This window comes from Eulemur rufifrons, chromosome 24 (genome assembly GCF_041146395.1).
Source record: "Eulemur rufifrons isolate Redbay chromosome 24, OSU_ERuf_1, whole genome shotgun sequence".
In the NCBI taxonomy this organism is placed as follows: domain Eukaryota; kingdom Metazoa; phylum Chordata; class Mammalia; order Primates; family Lemuridae; genus Eulemur; species Eulemur rufifrons.
The window spans coordinates 18537075-18555309 of NC_091006.1; the positions used below are offsets into that span (position 1 = coordinate 18537075).

Consider the following 18235-nt stretch of genomic DNA (forward strand, 5'->3'; position numbering starts at 1 on the left):
AAGCAATTTCTTCATTGAGTTTCCCCTTCCGAAACAAGTCCTCAGCATTCTGTCAGGACTCAAACACAGAAATACTTTCAAATAGCAAAATCTAACTACAATTCTGTAGTGCTGTGGGTGGAGTGCTGTATAGGAGCTCTCACCAGTACCTGTTTGCTGATACAGAAAAGACAGTAAGAGCTGCTACCAAAAGCTTCTTTTCCTGATTATGTTTAAAAGATCTGATTCTATTAAGAGTTTGTTTATGTACAATAAGGTGGAAACTCCCTATTAAAGGATTCCTCATACCAATTACATACCGAATACCTTCACAGGTTCTTTCTAGTTTAAGCATTCTGATGCAGAAGTGGGTGGATATCTCAATGGAAGTATCTTCCTCACATGCTCACATTTTATTCCAGTGTATGTGCTGTCATGTTTGGTATAGGCTGAATCATCCCTGAAGCTTTGTCCACATTTATTACCATCCTATGTTCCCTCCAGGAATTCCCCAATGAATAAATTTAATAAATATGGCTAAGGAATGTCTCACATTCATCAATTCACTGGATAGCTTAAAGAATTCTGCTGGGCACAGTGGCTCATACCTGTAATCCCAGCACTTTGGGAGGCCAAGGCAGGAGGATCACTTGAAGCCAGGAGTTTGAGACCAACCTGAGCAACATAGCAAGATCCCATCTGTTTAAAAAAAAAAAAAAAAAAATCTTTTCTACTGACCAGGGAGAATGCACATCTGAAGACACACCTTCATGTAGGATTCTGAGAGCAAGTTGGGAGAAGACTGTGGCCCATGTTCATTATGTTTCCATGGGTGGTTCTCCAGGGTGTGTCCTTTGATGTCGGACAAGAGATGAGCTCTTTCTGAATGTTTTCCCACATTGAAGACATTGGCTGGGTCCCTCCCTGCTATGGAGTCTCTGATGTACTGCCAGGTGAGAGTTCTGCTTGAAGGACTTCCCACATTCTAGACACTGATATGGGGTCTCCTTGGTGTGAATTCTCTGGTGCTTGGTCAGACAGGAGCTGTCCCTGAAAGCTTTGCCACATTTATTACACTCATAGGGCTTCTCACCAGTATGAGTCCTCTGGTGCCGAATGAGGCCAGCAATGTTCCTGAAAAGTTTCTGACACTGATTACAGCCATAGGGCTTCTCGCCAGTATGAATCCTTTGGTGCCTGATGAGGTATGCACTCTCAATGAATGTTTTCCCACACTCTTTACATTCGTAAGGTTTCTCTCCAGAATGGATCTTTTGATGCACAATGAGGTGAGAGTTTCGGTTGAAGGATTTCCCGCACTCTGCACATTCAAAGGGTTTTTCTCCAGTGTGAGTCCTCTCGTGCTGGGTAAGGTATGAGCCATCTCGGAAAGCCTTTCCACATTTGCTACACTCATAGGGCTTCTCACCAGTGTGGATTCTGAGATGCACAGTGAGGTGGGAGATGTCAGTGAAAGGTTTCCCACACTCATTACATCTATATGGTTTTTCCCCTGTATGAGTTCTTTGATGCAAAATCAGGGATGAATTTCGGTTGAAGGTTTTTCCACATTCTAGACATTCATAAGGTTTCTCACCCGTGTGAATTCTCTGGTGTTGTGTTAGAGCTGACCCATCACTGAAAGCTTTCCCACATTTATTGCATTTATAGGGCTTCTCTCCTGTATGGATCCTTTGATGCACAATCAGGTTGTAGTTCTTGGAGAAGGATTTTCCACATGCATTACAGGTATAAGGTTTCTCTCCAGTGTGAGTTCGGTGATGCAAAACAAGAGATGAGTTCCGTTTGAAGCATTTGCCACATTCAATACATTTATACTGTTTCTCTCCGGGGTGATTCCTCCTGTTTTCATTAAGAGATGAGCTCAGGGTAAAGACATCCCCAAAGTCCTTACCCTCGTACAGTTTCTTCCCTCTTTTCATTACTTTTTGATGACCAAGAGAGGTAAAATGGTTAAAAGATTTAACACTTTCAGGGTATTTATACGGTTTCCCTCTCATTTGATTTCTTCCAAATTGAGTAACTTCCATGGAATAGTTGAAGGCTTTTCCATAGGCATCACTGTCACTAGTTCTCTTAGCTGCATAACTTTTGGGACAACTGTGTAAGGCCGGGTCACAATCCAAACTTCTAACATCTGAGTCATGTATATGGAAGCCATTTGTTGAAGGAACTGTCTGAGCTGATGAAAGGTCTGAGCTTGCACTCAAATGCTCCACGAAACCAGGATATTCACTAATTGCTTCCTGAGCCCCCGGTTTCTCTGGAGTTAATGCTGATTGCCTCAAATGTTTCTCCTGGTTCTCACAGTCCCAACTATCCCCTAGAATGGAGAAACAAGGAACCTCCTTCGTAAATCCTTCCATTTCTATGGCACAAGATAGTTCTTCCTCACGAATATTCTGAGCTGTCATTTTCAGTCTCATGCCCCAGGCTGAAAAGGAAAAGGCAGACTTAAGTATATGAAACTACATCTGGAAGACGAATGGAAAATAATGATGGGCCAAGTATGTATTTTTACTTGTTTCCCTTTTAAAATTCACATCTATACAAGGGGAGGTAAAATGAGAGCCAAGGACAGATTTGAAAAGAGCCCCACAGCATTTTCATCTTCCTAGAGAGCAGGCAGGAGGAACAGTATTAGGAGTAAATATCACCAAAAGAATTAGTTTGATATGTAGGAGACCAGAGACTGGCATCATAGCTCACACTGGAATTCCATCTTGGCCATTGCATCTTTGTCCCTGTTGCCCACTGCCCATCAGTACACATTTCCAATGCCGCAACTTCACAAGGTGCTTACAACAGCACTGAATATGCAGTTCCCTGTGGTTAGAGTTCTGCATTCATGGATGGTACAAAGCATAGCCTCAGTGACCTGAAAGTTCTGGGTCTAAGTCCTAGATCTGTCAATGACCACCTGCAGGGTTGTTAAGAAAACTGGATCATGTCTGAGGCAGGCCCTGTGGTAGGGAATGAAGAGTATTCTGTAAGCAGCTGTTCATGTCCTCATCATTACTAACCTTCCTCTCACCACCCTCTCCTGCTACTTTGACTTCATATTAAGACAAACTGTTCTCTATATTTTTTAAAGTAAAAGGAAATCAGACCCTCACAATATATATATTTTAAAATTTCAGATGGATAAAGCCATCAACATAAAGTCAAGTTTAAATTATGTAGGACAGGCTAGGTGCAGTGGCCCATGCCTATAATCCCAGCACTTTGGGAGGCAGGAGGATCACTTAAGGCCAGGAGTTCGAGACCAGTCTGGGAAACATAGCAAGACCCTGTCTCTAACAAAAACTTTTTAAAAAAATCATCTGGGTATACTGGTATGCACCTATAGTCCCAGCTATTCAGGAGGCTGAGTCAGAATGATAGCTGGAGCCCAGGAATTGGAGGTTGCAGTGAGATATGATTGGGCTACTACATTCCAGTCTGGGTGACAAAGTGAGACCCTGTCTATAAAAAAATAAACATATAAAATCTATATAAAATAAACTAAATTATGTAGGATACATTCATGAGTGAGACAACAACCTTGATCAACAAAGCTTGAAAACAAAAACCAGGCCAGGTGCAGTGGTGCACGCCTGTAATCCTAGTGCTCTGGGAGACTGAAGCAGGAGGATAGCTTGAGCTCAGGAGTTCGAGACCATCCTGAGCAAGAGTGAGACCCCGTCTCTACTCAAAATAGAAAAAAATTAGCTAGGCATGGTGGTGCACGCCTGTGGTCCTAGCTGCTCGGGAGGCTGAGGTGGGGGAGTGACTTGGGCTTCGGAGTTTGAGGTTGCTGTGAGCTAGGTGAAGCCACAGCACTCACCTGGGCAATAGAGTGAGAGACTGTCAAAAAAAAAAAAAAAACCATATAGACAAGGATGAACAAATTTGATATTAATATTTAAAATTTCCATACAATAAAAGATAGTAAGAGATAAAACCCAAGTGCCAGATGGAGAGAAACTACTATAAAATATAGGGCTCCAAATCTATATAGAATTCTTATTGAAAGACACACAAAAAAAATGGGCAAAGGGCCGGGCGCAGTGGCTCACACCTGTAATCCTAGCACTCTGGGAGGCCAAGGCGGGTGGATCGCTCGAGGTCAGGAATTCGAGACCAGCCTGAGCAAGAGCGAGACCCCCGTCTCTACTAAAAATAGACAGAAATTATCTGGCCAACTAAAATATCTATAGAAAAAATTAGCCAGGCATGGTGGCACATGCCTGCAGTCCCAACTACTCAGGAGGCTGAGGCAGTAGGATCGCTTGAGCCCAGGAGTTTAAGGTTGCTGTGAGCTAGGTTGATGCCACGGCACTCACTCTAGCCCAGGCAACAGAGTGAGATGCTGGAATGGTGGCACATGCCTGCAGTCCCAGCTACTCAGGAGGCTGAGGCAGTAGGATCGCTTGAGCCCAGGAGTTTAAGGTTGCTGTGAGAGCTAGGTTGATGCCACGGCACTCACTCTAGCCCAGGCAACAGAGTGAGATGCTGTCTCAAAAAAAAAAAAAAAAAAAGGGCAAAGGATACAAAGATGCACTTCATGGATAGAAAATAGAAATGTCATGAAAATGAGTATTTGCTCATTCTCTCCATCATTTAGGCAATTACAAACTTAAAGAATACAAAATTTGCCCATTTCATATGAGTAAATGTAAATGAAGTGTGATAATATAAAGCTTGGGCAGGTCATGTGGGAAGAGTTGGCAGGCAAGTAAAGTGGTAAGTCTGCTTGGCAGGGCAACTTGGTAGCAGCATTAAAACATAAAATGGGCATAACCCACCACCCAGCAATTCCACTTGTAGGTATCCCAGACTCAGAAAGCAAGATAAATAAACTCAATCCATACCTATGGAGATGGTCTTAAAGGCCAGCACAGAGAAGACAGACTGCTGGTGAAGGATGTATATTATCATGACAGATCACTTAATAGTAAAAGTTAAGTAGAAAAATACCAAAGGTAATGGAAGCTTACTTTCAAAGTGCTGAAGGAAAAAAAAATCAGACACACGGTCTTTCAAGAGTGAAGGTAAGATAGACAGCTTCAAAAAGCAAAAGCAGAGTTCATCTCCAAGGACACTAGCCAAAATAATTAGAAAAAGTCATTCTTCAGGAAAAACCACAGAAGGAATGAAAAGAAACGGAACTGATTAATGCATATTTAAATGAAATCCAGTGCTGACCACATTAAATGCAGCAATAACAATTAGGGAATTAGAAATACTGGACAGCAGTGGCCTGTAAGATGGGAAAGGGGTAATGAAAGTAAGTGTTCTGAAGCCCTGATATTGTTCATGACTGATGTTAGACCTGGCCCAGTCAGGAATGAAAGAATAAATGTAATGTAAAACTTCCAAGCCTACAGAGCAGTCAGTGGTTTTCGTCCAGGGATGGTTTTACCCCCAGGAGACATCTGGCAATGTTTGGAGATGTTTCTGGTTGTCATGACTAGGGAGCAGATGATACTAGAGGCCAGGGATGCTGCTAAACATCCTATAATGCATAGGATGGCCCCCACAACAGAGTATGATCCAGCCCCAACCTTGTAGAGGGAGAGAAGAATAATAAAACCAGATCAATCCAGAAGAAGCTGGTCAGAAAAGCAATACAAAAAGGACAGGCTAAATAGAAAATATAAAGTAAGATGTTACCAGTAAGTATAAGTGGCTTTAATGGGCCAGATAAAGACACTGTGTCAGACTGTACTAAAAAAAGTGTTTGTAACAGATTTACCTAAAATAAAAGGACACAGAAGACAAAGCAAAAAGTTGGAACAGGCAAATGCCAACCAAAGAAGCGTCTTGTGGTTCTTTGCAAACCAAAGATAATTCAAGTAAGGATCACAGGCAATATAACAGTAACAACATATCTCAAAACACAGAGCAAAATTATCCTGGATTGCAAGAAAAAATCAGCTAATCCAACTATAATGGGAGGTTTTAATGAACTTCTTTCAGAAAAGAAAATTCAGAAAAACTAAACAGAGATAAGTAGGAGAGAATGTTATTAGCCAACCTGACCAATGACTGGATGAAAAGTCATGTACCAATTAGAACCACAAACTTTCTAAGCACAAGTGGAACATTTGCTAACACTGACCATAAACCACACCAAAGAACAAGTTCAACAAAGGTCAGACCACAGAACAACACAGACTATAATGCAAGCAAGGTAAAAACCAGTGAGAAGAAGAAAACAAAACACAAGAAGACAATGAGTATAACAAACCCCTATTTATTTGGAAAAATGAAAACCTATTTCTCAGTAATTGACAAAGAGAAAAATTGATGGAAATTAGAAAACATCCAGAACTGCACAACAATGAAAATGGCACATTTCAATTCATGTGGCAAATGAGGATGCAGCAAACATAGATCCTGGACAGAAATGTTGGTCTTCGGTGCTTATACTTAAAAAAGACTAAAGGTGAAGTTCCTATGGGTCCTGATGCATGGATTGCAGCAGGTCAGCAAACATGGTGGCCTCCAAGGCTTTCTACAAATTTTCTTCAGGCCATCAGCTATGGGTTGTATATAGCACTGAAATGAATGGCAAAAACACATTTTGGTTTGTGGATGAAGCATGGTGCCCCCAAAATGGCCTTATTGGCTTCACTATATGACTGATGATCCTTCAACAATAAAACCATCTACTGCTCATAAATTTACTGAATAAACCATAAATTCAACGTGAGTGGCAATTCAGAACAGCATGTACCTTATTGCATCACTAGAAAGAAGTTTCAGGGTGGCTGCCACCTTTAACACCTTGTAAGTAAAGACAATGAAAAACAGTTTAAACATGTAAAATATGGGAATTTTTATGTAATTATACTTATACTGCTTACCATTAACTTGATTAAAATTGACTAAAGTAAAAAGAAGACAAAAACTGAAGATTAGCAATCTCACTGTTCAACCTAAGACTGAAGGGAAAGAACTGTGGACTAAACCCAGAGGAGGTAGAAGGAAAGTGATAATAAAAATAAGAGCAGAAATTAAGGAAACTAGAAACAAGAAAATAGCTGAGAAAATGAAGAAAACCAGGTCTGTTATTTGAAAAGACTAATGAAATAGGCATATCTTTGGCAAGGGTGATCATAAAAAAATGCAAGAAGGAAAGTGATATTAGTTGTGAAATGGAGATTCAGCTAAGAAACAGTAGAAAGTTATCAAAATGGCAAAGTTGGGTTTATCCTAGGAATTCAAGGACTTTGAAGCATCAGAACATCTATTGCTACAATTCCCCCTATTACCAGATTAAAGAAGACAGTTCCCTTACACCTTATTGCAATACATTCAGTAAGCAGTATGAGGAAATCTCACCCACACTGATAATCAAAATACTCTCAGATTAAATAATAGACCCCTTTACTCTATCTCAATAAGTTCAGAAAGTGCTTTAAAGAAAGCTCAGGCTCCTGATGAAAATTCTTAATTGGGAACATAGGGAATTAAGGTAAATATCACACCTAAAGAGGAAACATAAAAATCATCCACTTTTAAGCCAAGGCCAAGACTTCAGACACTTGCTATGTGCACAACATTCAACAGTGATGTGGAGGGACCAGCTGGTTAGGAGGACCATGTTTCCAGCTGCCACTCCTGGACATTGCAAGGACTTCTCCCACTGAGAGGACCTCCTGAAGCTGCCATGCTACCATGACACATTTCTTGTGCTGAGACTTCTGGATAGATGGTGGCCTGGGTGGCCTTTGGTCATCCTGTGAAAACAAGACTTGAGAGCATCTCCCTGCAGGTATGTGAAGAGGAGAATGCATGTGTATGGTTAAAAGAAATGAGATAAATCAGACATATACAGGATATCACTTAGGGAAATCCTTTAGACACATAAAATATTCTGCAAATAAGGCCAGGCGTGGTGGCTCACCCCTGTAATCCCAGCACCCTGGAAGGCCGAGGTAGGAGGATCGCTTGAGGTCAGGAGACTAGCCTGAGCAAGAGTGAGATGCCATCTCTATTAAAAATAGAAAAAAATCAGCCAGGCATGGTGGTACACGCCTGTAGTCCCAGCTACTTGGGAGGCTGAGGCAGGAGGATCACTTGAGCCCAGGAGTTCGAGGTTGTAGTGAGCTATGATCACGCCACTGCACTCTAGCCAGGGTAACACAGAGAGACTCTGTTTCAAAAAATATACATATTCTGGAAGTAAAAATATAATAATGGCCTGGCTAGATACCTACCAAAGCTGTGATCATGACTGTCTTGGGGACAAGGAAGAGAACCAGCCTTGAGGAGCAGAGGGAATGTCCATTTCATCTAAAATAGGTCCTTCCTTCCTTCATTTAAGGCTAGTCAAGGGAAGCAGTGCAAGTGGAGAAGGAACAAAGAAATCTGTAACTGGTTGGGATCATTTAGTTGTAAACAGCACTGCACTCAAACCAGCCAGATACTTTCTTTGTTGAAGACTTAAACACCACCAAGAAAGTAAAAAGACAACCCACCAAACTGGAGAAAATATTTATATACCTGTATCTAGAATATATAAAATTCTTACAACTCAATAATAAAAAGGCAAATGATCCAGTTTTTAAAAATGGGCAAAGGATCTTGTCTTAGTTTGGGCTGCTACAACAAATATACCATAGACTGGGTGGCTTAAACAATAGAAATTTATTTCTCACAGTTCTGGAGCCTGGGAAGTCCAAAATCAGAGTGTCAGCATGATCAGGTTCTGGTGAGGGACTTCTTCCTGGTTTGCAGATGGCCACCTTCTCTTTGTGCCCTCACATGGCAGAGAAACAAGAAGCAAGCTCTCAGGAGGTCTCCTGTCTCCTTTTGTGAGGGTACTAATCTCATTCATAAAGGTCTGCCCTCAGGACCTAATTATCTTCTTAAGGTCCCACCTCTAAATACCATCACCCTGGGGATTAGGCTTCAACATATTGATGTTAGGGAGACACAAATATTTAGTCCATAGCAGATCTGAATAGATATTTCTTCAAAGAAGACATACAAATGGCCAATAAGCACATGAAAAGATGATCAACACCATCAGTAATTAGGGAGCACTAATCAAGCCACCGTGAGAGACCATTTTACACTCACTAGTCTGGCCAATACTAAAAAACAACAACAAAAAAAACCAGACATTAACAAGTATTGGCAAGGATGTGAAGAAACTGGAACCCTCAAAGAGCGCAGCTGTTTTGGAAAACAGTGGAACAATTCTCAAAAAGTAAAACATATCATATTATCTGGCTCTTCTACTCCTAGTTATCTACTCAAGAAAAATGCAAACATATATTAACACATAAACTTGTAGATGAATGTTCACAGCAGCACTATTCATGATGAACAAAAAGTAGAAACAATCCAAATGAATGTCCACCAACTCATGAATGAATAAACAAAATGTGAAATACCCACACAATGGAATATTCTTTAGCCATAAAAAGGAACAAAGTACTGACATATGCTCCAACATGGATGAATCTTGAAAATATAATGCTCAGTGAAAGAAGTCGGACATAAAAAGACCACATATTATATGATTCAATTTATGTGAAATGTCCAGAATTGGCACTTAAATCAGTTAATGCTTGCCAGAGGCTGGGGGAGAGAATGGGAGAATAGAGATTAACTGCTAACAGGTACAGGTTTCTTCTTGGGCTGATGAAAATGTTCTGGCATTAGATAGTATAATAGTAATGATTGCACAAATTTGTGAATACACTAAAAACCACTGAATTGTGTACTTTGAATGGGTGAATCTATGTTATATAAATTATATCTCAATAAAGCTGTAATAAGTAAACTTAAGCCTTTAAGAACAGTGCTACTGATGCTAAGGGCAGACATCCTACACGAAGAAAGTTGAACAAGTCTCCTTCAGCTCTCACCTTGGCAGTACTTCCCCTGGGACATCCAGATATATTTGGAGGTGTTGTCATAAAGTTTGGGGCAAGGGGAATTGCTAGCATCTGATGAGCCTGGGCTGAGGATGCCAGATTTGCTACCATGCTCAGGATCATCCCACATGATATACTAGGCCACTCTGTGGATCAAAGTTCCTGCAGGTATCAACCTGGGGTACTTTAGAACAGAATAATATTACATGTGTTATAAGACATTAGGGGAATGGTGCCTTCATTTAAGAGAAGGACACTTACAATAAATTCAGACATTGCCCCAAATTCACCGACTCATTCCCTACTCTGAATTCTCTCTGTCAAAAACTGGCCGTTCCAATTACACCCTCCCATTGTCTAAATGTTTGTATCCCTTCTCAAAATTTGTATGTTGAAATCTTCACCTCCAAGATGATGGTATTAGGAGGTAGGTCTTTTGGGCAGGTGACTGGATCATGATGGTAAAGCCCTTATGTTTGGGATTCGTGCCCTTATAAAAGAGGCCCCAGAGTATTCCCTTGGTCCTTCCACCACGTGTGGACACAGCTAGGAGGTGCCATCTATGAACCGGAAACTAGGCCCTCACTAAACAACAAATCATCTGACGCTTTATCTTGGATTTCCCAGCCTCCAGATCTGTGAGAAATAAATTTGTATTATTTATAAGCTACCTGGTTTATGGCATTTTGTTATAGTAGCCCCAACAGACTAAGATATCCTCAATTGACTAGGGTCTGAGTGCCAGTGACGTAACAAATGATCACAAGTATTCAGGAGGACATTAGGACAGGCTTAGGGAAAATAATAATAAATTAGGACATTTAATGCGAGAATCTAACTGAATTTTGTTAAGGCTGTTTTCAAAATATATTATTGTCCTTCTACACATTTGTTATTATTTTAACAGTACAATGGTACAAAAATTATGTTGTAAAAAATTCACCTTGATGATGTTCACATATTTTAGGGGTTTCATTTCCCCCATTCCTCCTCTGACCCTACCCTCAGATGACCACTGTACACACTTCTTAAAACCCCCAGTTTTACTGATTCTTTCCCCAAGTTGTCCTCTTCCCCATTGCCACTAGAGGAGGTCATCTCTAAGGATTTCTCCGCACTGAATGTTGTCCCAGCACATGCTAAGACTTCAGGACTAGAGAACTGCTTTCTGTGATAAATTTTCTTGAAGCTGTTCTTGGTCAGAACACAGGGAATAAATGACCTTTTGCCTGTGGATAAGACAGCTTAGGCTGTCTTACTTTGTAAGCGTTTAAAACCTGCTTCCACCAAGGTTCCACCAACTCTCTTCCTTTCCTATTTAAATCTACCTGGTCTGTGTCCACTTCCCTAAAATTTACTATCCCAGCATCATCTACCCATTCTTTGCCTCATCCAGTTTCACTAAAGACAATGAATTCTAACTGTCCTATTTCTCTTAATCCAAACAAATAGTCTCTAGCACCTGACTGCTTCCTATGTCTTCTAGGGTAACTACGCCCAAGCATTTAAATACAGAAACATGTATTTTTAATATAAATGCCTTTCCTTTTATCGATTCTCTACAAGGACTTAGGGCTTTAGTATTTTAAAAATGACATGAGTATTTAATATTACTTGTAAATTAAGGGTGCATTGCAAAATATTGATCATAAAGAGTAGGCATGACACAAAAATTAATGCAAAATGGATCATAAGGCTAAACATAAAAGCTAAAATTTTAAAACTCTTAAAATAAAAACAGGTGTTAAATCTTTGGAAACTTGGATACAACCCAAAAAGCACAAGTAACCAAAAAATTAATTAACTAATTAATTAAAAGGAGACAAACTGGACTACATCAAGATAAAATATTTTTGTGCTTCAAAGAATGTCACTAAGAAAGTGAAAGACAACCCACAGAATGGGAGAAAATATTTGTAAATCACATATCTTCCCCTTAATATTTTGAAATTAAAAAGGTATATTAAAAAATCACATATCTGATAAGGGACTGGTATCCAGAAAAAAATCTTACACTTCAATAACAAAAAGATCAACAGCCCACTTAATAATAAATGGACAAAAGATCTGAACACACAGTTCTCCAAAGATATACGTACAGATAAAAAACAAATGAAAAGATGCTCAATATCATTAACCACCAGAGAAATGCAAATCTAAACCATAGTGAGATGCCACTTCATAGCCACTAGAATGTCTATAATGAGTTCTACTCCTAGGTGGCTATCCCAAGAGAAATGAAAACTTATGTTCATAAAAAAAAAAAAAAAAACAACTTGCATATAAATGTTCACAATAGCGTTGTTCATTATATCCAAAAAGTGGAACCAAATCAAATGTCCATTCACTCAAGAATGTGTAAACAAAATGTAAATACATACAATGGAATATAATTCATCCATAAAAATGAACAAAGTACAGACACATGCTATTTCGTGGATGAACCTTGAAAACATTTTGCTTAAGTTAAAGAAGCCAGACACAAAGGACCACATGTTGTATGGCTATTTAAATGAAATGTCCAGAATAGGCAAATGCATAAGACAGAAAATAGATTAATGATTGCCTAGGCCTGAGAGGGACGAGGGTAATGGGGAGTGACTGCTAATGGGTATGAGTTTTCTTTTTTGGGGGTGATGAAAATATTATAAAATTGATTATGGTGATGGATATGTAAGCTAGTGAATATAATAAAAACCGCTCAATTGTATACCTTAAAAGAGTGAATTGTAGGGCATATGAATTATATCTCAGTAAAGCTGTTTAAAAAGTATGTGTTGAGTCTGTCAAGGTCAGAACCACTGGTCTAGACCCCATGTGGCATATTTCTGGTACTTTAAGACCATAAATGGGAGAAATAACAGTTTTTACATGGAAGAGCTGAGCTTGTATAGAATTCCATTTCCAGGCACTCACCTCTGAAGGGCAGAGGGACACACTCAAGGCCTGGAGTCTGGATGATACATGAAATCAACAGTTGCCAGACCTCAGCCATTCATGCCCATCCACATGGCTCCCACCATCTCTCTGTACCACCTAGGATAACATTTACTGTATTTGTTCAAAACTCATTAACGGCCGGGCGCGGTGGCTCACGCCTGTAATCCTAGCACTCTGGGAGGCCGAGGCGGGTGGATTGCTCAAGGTCAGGAGTTCGAGACCAGCCTGAGCGAGACCCCGTCTCTACTAAAAATAGAAAGACATTATATGGACACCTAAAAATCTATATAGAAAAAATTAGCCGGGCATAGTGGCGCATGCCTGTAGTCCCAGCTACTTGGGAGGCTGAGGCAGTAGGATCGCTTAAGCCCAGGAGTTTGAGGTTGCTGTGAGCTAAGCTGATGCCACGGCACTCACTCTAGCCTGGGCAACAAAGTGAGACTCTGTCTCAACAAAAAAAAAAAAAAAAAAAAAACCTCATTAACAGAAAGAATTCATCTGCCACCAACTTTAACCCTGTCCTAATAAACTCAGCTATCTGATCACCAAGTATAATAAAGCGTCTCACTCCTTTTGTTTTTTTTTCTGAGATAGAGCCTTGCTCTGTTGCCTGGGCTAGAGTGCTGTGGCGTCAGGCTAGCTCACAGCAACCTCAAACTCCTGGGCTCAAGCAATCCTGCCTCAGCCTCCCAAGTAGCTGGGACTACAGGCACCCGCCACAAGGCTAATTTTTCTGTTTTAGTAGAGATGGGACTCCGTCTTGCTCAGGCTGGTCTCGAACTCCTGACCTCAAGCAATCCTCCCACCTTGGTCTCCCAGAGTGCTCGGATTATAGGCATGAGCCACCCCACCCAGTACTCTATTTTTGATGATTGATTGTTGACAGCTTTCAAGACCACCCCTTCTCCACCTTTCTGTCCCTGCCCCCAACCTCTGGGCAAATTAACAAGAATGTCTGAGTGGTTCCTCCTTGGTTCTGGTGGCAAGTTCAAACCACACAAGCCCCAGCAAATGGAAGGCTACCCTCATCCCAGCCCCACTCTCTAATCACAATAAAAGGTCAGTCTCCTTTTCCTGCTCTCTCATGCTATTTTTGGACTAGCTTGGGAAGCCTTCCTTGCTCTCTAAAGAAAGCCTTATCACAAATAAACCTTGGCCAGGTGCGGTGGCTCACGCCTGTAATCCTAGCACTTGGGAGGCCGAGGCGGGAGGATTGCTTGAGCTCAGGAGTTCGAGACCAGCCTGAGCAAGAGCAAGGCCCCCCTCTCTACTAGAAATAGAAAGAAATCAGCCAAACAACTAAAAATAGAAAAAGAATAAAAATAAAAATAAACCTCTACCCTGTTAGGGTGTGTGTTTGTATGGCATTATCAGTTTCAACATCAGAACCATAATTTTGGGCAGGCGTCCATCCTGTCTCTCCCAAGTGGCCACGACACCTAGTTATTTATTTTTTACTTCACATTAAAGTAAATGGATGTTTTTCAAATGTATTGAGTTCACAAGGTTAAAAGATGCCCTAGATCATAAGTGCCATCAGGAAAGGGGTTTGGGTCTATTTACTTATTATGTATGTAGTCTAGGTGCCCAGCACAAAACTTGGCACATAGTAAGTGGTCAATAATCATCTGCTGAATGAATAATTATCAACACCCAAAATCAATACTTCCTTAAATAACCAATTAAAAACATTTAAAAATTTTAAATCCCATACAAAATAGAAAACGAAAGCTAACAAAAATTATATAGTATCTTTGTGGCAAGAACTTGAAAAAGTTTATGGAAGACCTCAGAGGACACTTGGGTACATGGGGAGCTGGACCAAGTAGACAGATGAGAGGGCCCCATACTAAAACCATGACAACTCACACTGTTGCAGACTAACCTGTAAAAGCAATGCCTTCGTAATGCAAATTCTGGAGGAATTTCACTGGAACATGACAAAATTCACATAGAAGAGGACAGCCCCTGAAATATCCAAGACATCTCCTTAAAAAACAAAAGGAAGGGGCCGGGCGCGGTGGCTCATGCCTGTAATCCTAGCACTCTGGGAGGCCGAGGTGGGCGGATCGTTTGAGCTCAGGAGTTCAAGACCAGCCTGAGCAAGAGCGAGACCCCATCTCTACTAAAAATAGAAAGAAATTATATGGACAGCTAAAAATATATATAGAAAAAATTAGCCGGGCATGGTGGTGCATGCCTGTAGTCCCAGCTACTCGGGAGGCTGAGACAGGAGGATTGCTTGAGCCCAGGAGTTTGAGGTTGCTGTGAGCTAGGCTGACGCCACGGCACTCACTCTAGCCTGGGCAACAGAGTGAGACTCTGTCTCAAAAAAAAAAAAAAAAAAAAAACACAAAAGGAAGGGAAAAAGACGAACTGGGAGCTGTTCTGCCAAAGTCAAGGCTTTTCTTAAAGTTTCAGTAACCAAGCAGCCCACAAAGCTATGGGAAGGAAGAGAGCCCCAAATAGACTTGGAGGCCTATGATAACCTGGTAGGTGGTAAAGGTAGACTCACACATCAGCAAGAGTAGGTATTTCTCTTACTGTGTTTTCAGATGGGAAAATAATTACAAATCCTTATTTACACACAGATGCTTATAAATTCCAGATGGACGAAAGACCTATACAGTACGTAAGAGAAAAAAAAACAAAAACATTTAGAATGACTAGAATAAAATATAGAACTACAAAATATCACTGAGTTAGGGTAGAGAAGAGTTTCTTAAACAACACAAAGAGGCACAAAACATAAAAATATATGAAGCATCATACTATACCAAAATGAATACTATACCATGAACATAAGATTAAAAGAAAATTAAAAAAAAAAAACAAGGAATTACAAATACTACCCCAAGGGCAGATTACTAATTACAAAGGGGAAAAAGTAGAGGACCCCAGCAGACAGCACTTTGATTACATGAACCAAAGTCTAACCACCACCAACCTCACATGCCTCCTGATATGATGCCCAAAGAAAAGCATGATTTCACTTAGGTAATTTCCTGCCAAAGATGGATAACCTGAATTTAAGTATGAGAATATCAACTGAACACCGAGGGACAACCTACAAAATAACCAGCTGGGTCTTTTAAAAAACAAGAAAGCAGAGTACCATTTAAGTTTGAAAGAGACTAAAAAGACATGACAACTAAATGTAATAATATGGGCCAGATATAGCAGCTCATGCCTGAAGCTAATGTGGCACAGTGCTAATAACTTCAGAATCTGGATGTTTTACACATCTCCACTAAACTATTCTTGCAACTTTTATGTAGGTATGAAACATTTCCAAATAAAAAGTTGGGTGGAGAGAGAGAAAACAAGCATTACAATGAAGACAAGTCACTTGCTGTGAGGAAAAGAAAAACAGTCAAAAGCTTAGCATTCAAAACATATATTTACAGGCCCAAGTCACTAACAACTAAATTTTTTAAATTGGCAAAGGGTAAGGGATCTTTCCAGGGTGATGGTAATTTTGATAAAGGTTTAGGTTGCATTTGTAAAAACTCATCCAATGGTACGATGAAGATCTATGCATTTCACTTAAAGTCAATTTTGGCTGAGAAATTTTTTAAAAAGCAATACAGAAGTCTAATTTATGTTGAGCACAATGAGGTGTTTGAGGCGGAAGTATACTGATATCTGCAATTTCCTTTGAAAAGTATCCAAACAAACCTGGATTAATGGATGGCTAAAAGGATGGACAAAAGGAAAACTCCAGGATACAGCAAGTATGGGAGACGTTAACGGGGTCGTTACCACACAAGTCTTTCAGTTTTTCTATAGGTACAAAACTTTTTATTATAAAATATCGGGGGAAGGGGAGAGAAGGGGCTAAAGAAAATAAACAACTAAACCAAGGAAGACAGCGAAACGGCCACTAAACAAAAAAACGCGATCCTCACTGAAACTGCAGCAAACTGTGATTTTGCAAATACCAGATGGAAAAAGAACAGGCGACCTGACACCAGCGGGACTCAGTGGAAAATGGCACAGCCCTTAGAGGCAACGTCGCCTGTTCGGTCAGAGACCAGCCGACACCTACACAGATTCCTCCCACCCGGCAGCAGCAAAGAGGCAGACCCAGGGGTTTCCCCAACGGCCAGGCCAGGACACCCAACAGGCCCCGACAAGACGGCCTCAGGGAATGCGGGCTCGAGGTGAGGGCGCGGAACTCACAGGTGACGCGAAGGGAAGAGCAGGGACGTCCACACCAGCTCCGGGAGACCCCATGCTCAGGGGAGCTTCCACGCCGGCCCAAGGGCAACTTGGCCGCCGGTGGCGTCCATACCCGCAAGGACAGCCGCGCCCCGGGCCAGACCCCCGCCCCGGCAGTCCCGACGCGCCCACTACCTGCGTGAAACCCACCCGCGGACGCGCCGCTCACCGCCCCACCAGGATCCGGCGGACCCCCACCCCTCACGCCGTCCTTTAGGCTGTGGGGAAACCGAAGCACCGAAACGCCGATGGGCGCAGCGAGACTCACTGCGGGCTGCCGGCAGCAGCCATGTTCCGGGCGGCTGCGCGTGCGCGAATGCCGGGACCCGGATGTGCGCGTCCCCGGAGGCTCTAAGGCTCCTCCTCGCCCCGCGGTTTCATTGACCGCGGAGCGCTCCAGGCGCTCTCGCCCACGATTTCTCTCCCACGCCAGGCGTCCCAGTCCTCTCCAGACTTCTCTCAGCCGCCCGGCGCTCCCGACCTCTCGCTACGCGTGTCGGTCCTGCTGCCCTTCTGCCCGCTTACTTCTTTTCTTACCCCATTATCTTTTTATATTGGCGTGGACTCGCGGATATTTTTCTCCTGTGGTTTTAATCTGATGCTATCATTGTTTTGTAGTGGAGCCTTATTTTTATTTACTGTGTAGTTTGCTAAAATATTTCTATACCATAATTTATTAATTTTTTTATTTCGAGAAAAATAGGTGAAAATTCAGATAAGTATGCCTCATTATTCATTAACAATATAATTCCTTCGCAAAACAGAAGCTACACATTTTTAGAATTAATAGGATGGTTAAGGATTTCACATAGAAGATTAACAATACAAATCATTACATGGGTTATAGAAAAATCAAGATGTAAGAATCGATAATAAGCAGTTAGGAAATGTGCTTTGACGTTCCCGCACCAGCAGGTCTCCCTGGCGGGAACTGCTTCTCAGGACCCCTAAGCATCTTATTATCACAGAATGAAGTCCCAAGGGCCATCTCTTTACTGACCAGGCCACTAGCGAGCTTTCCTGACACACCGCAACTGTTTGCCTTGCAAACAGTGGAAAATAAACTCCAAACACCCAGCAGAAAAATCGACATTAAGAAACTTTAGGCTCCAAGTAACACAACAATTAAATATGAAGCTCAAGCCAGGTAGACCCTTCTAGCTGCCAACCTAAAGTCCATTCTCCTGTTTTCCTTACTA

At 41.4% G+C, this 18235-nt stretch overlaps 1 protein-coding gene across 1 annotated transcript; it reads right to left on the reverse strand.

Moving 5' to 3' along the window:
* Nucleotides 1-797: 797 nt before the first annotated feature.
* ZNF329 (zinc finger protein 329) lies at nt 798-2426 on the reverse strand. Its single transcript, XM_069457934.1, has one exon. It carries the CDS (start codon nt 2424-2426, stop codon nt 798-800), a length of 1629 nt encoding a protein of 542 aa, XP_069314035.1.
* Between the last annotated feature and the right edge of the window lie 15809 nt (nt 2427-18235).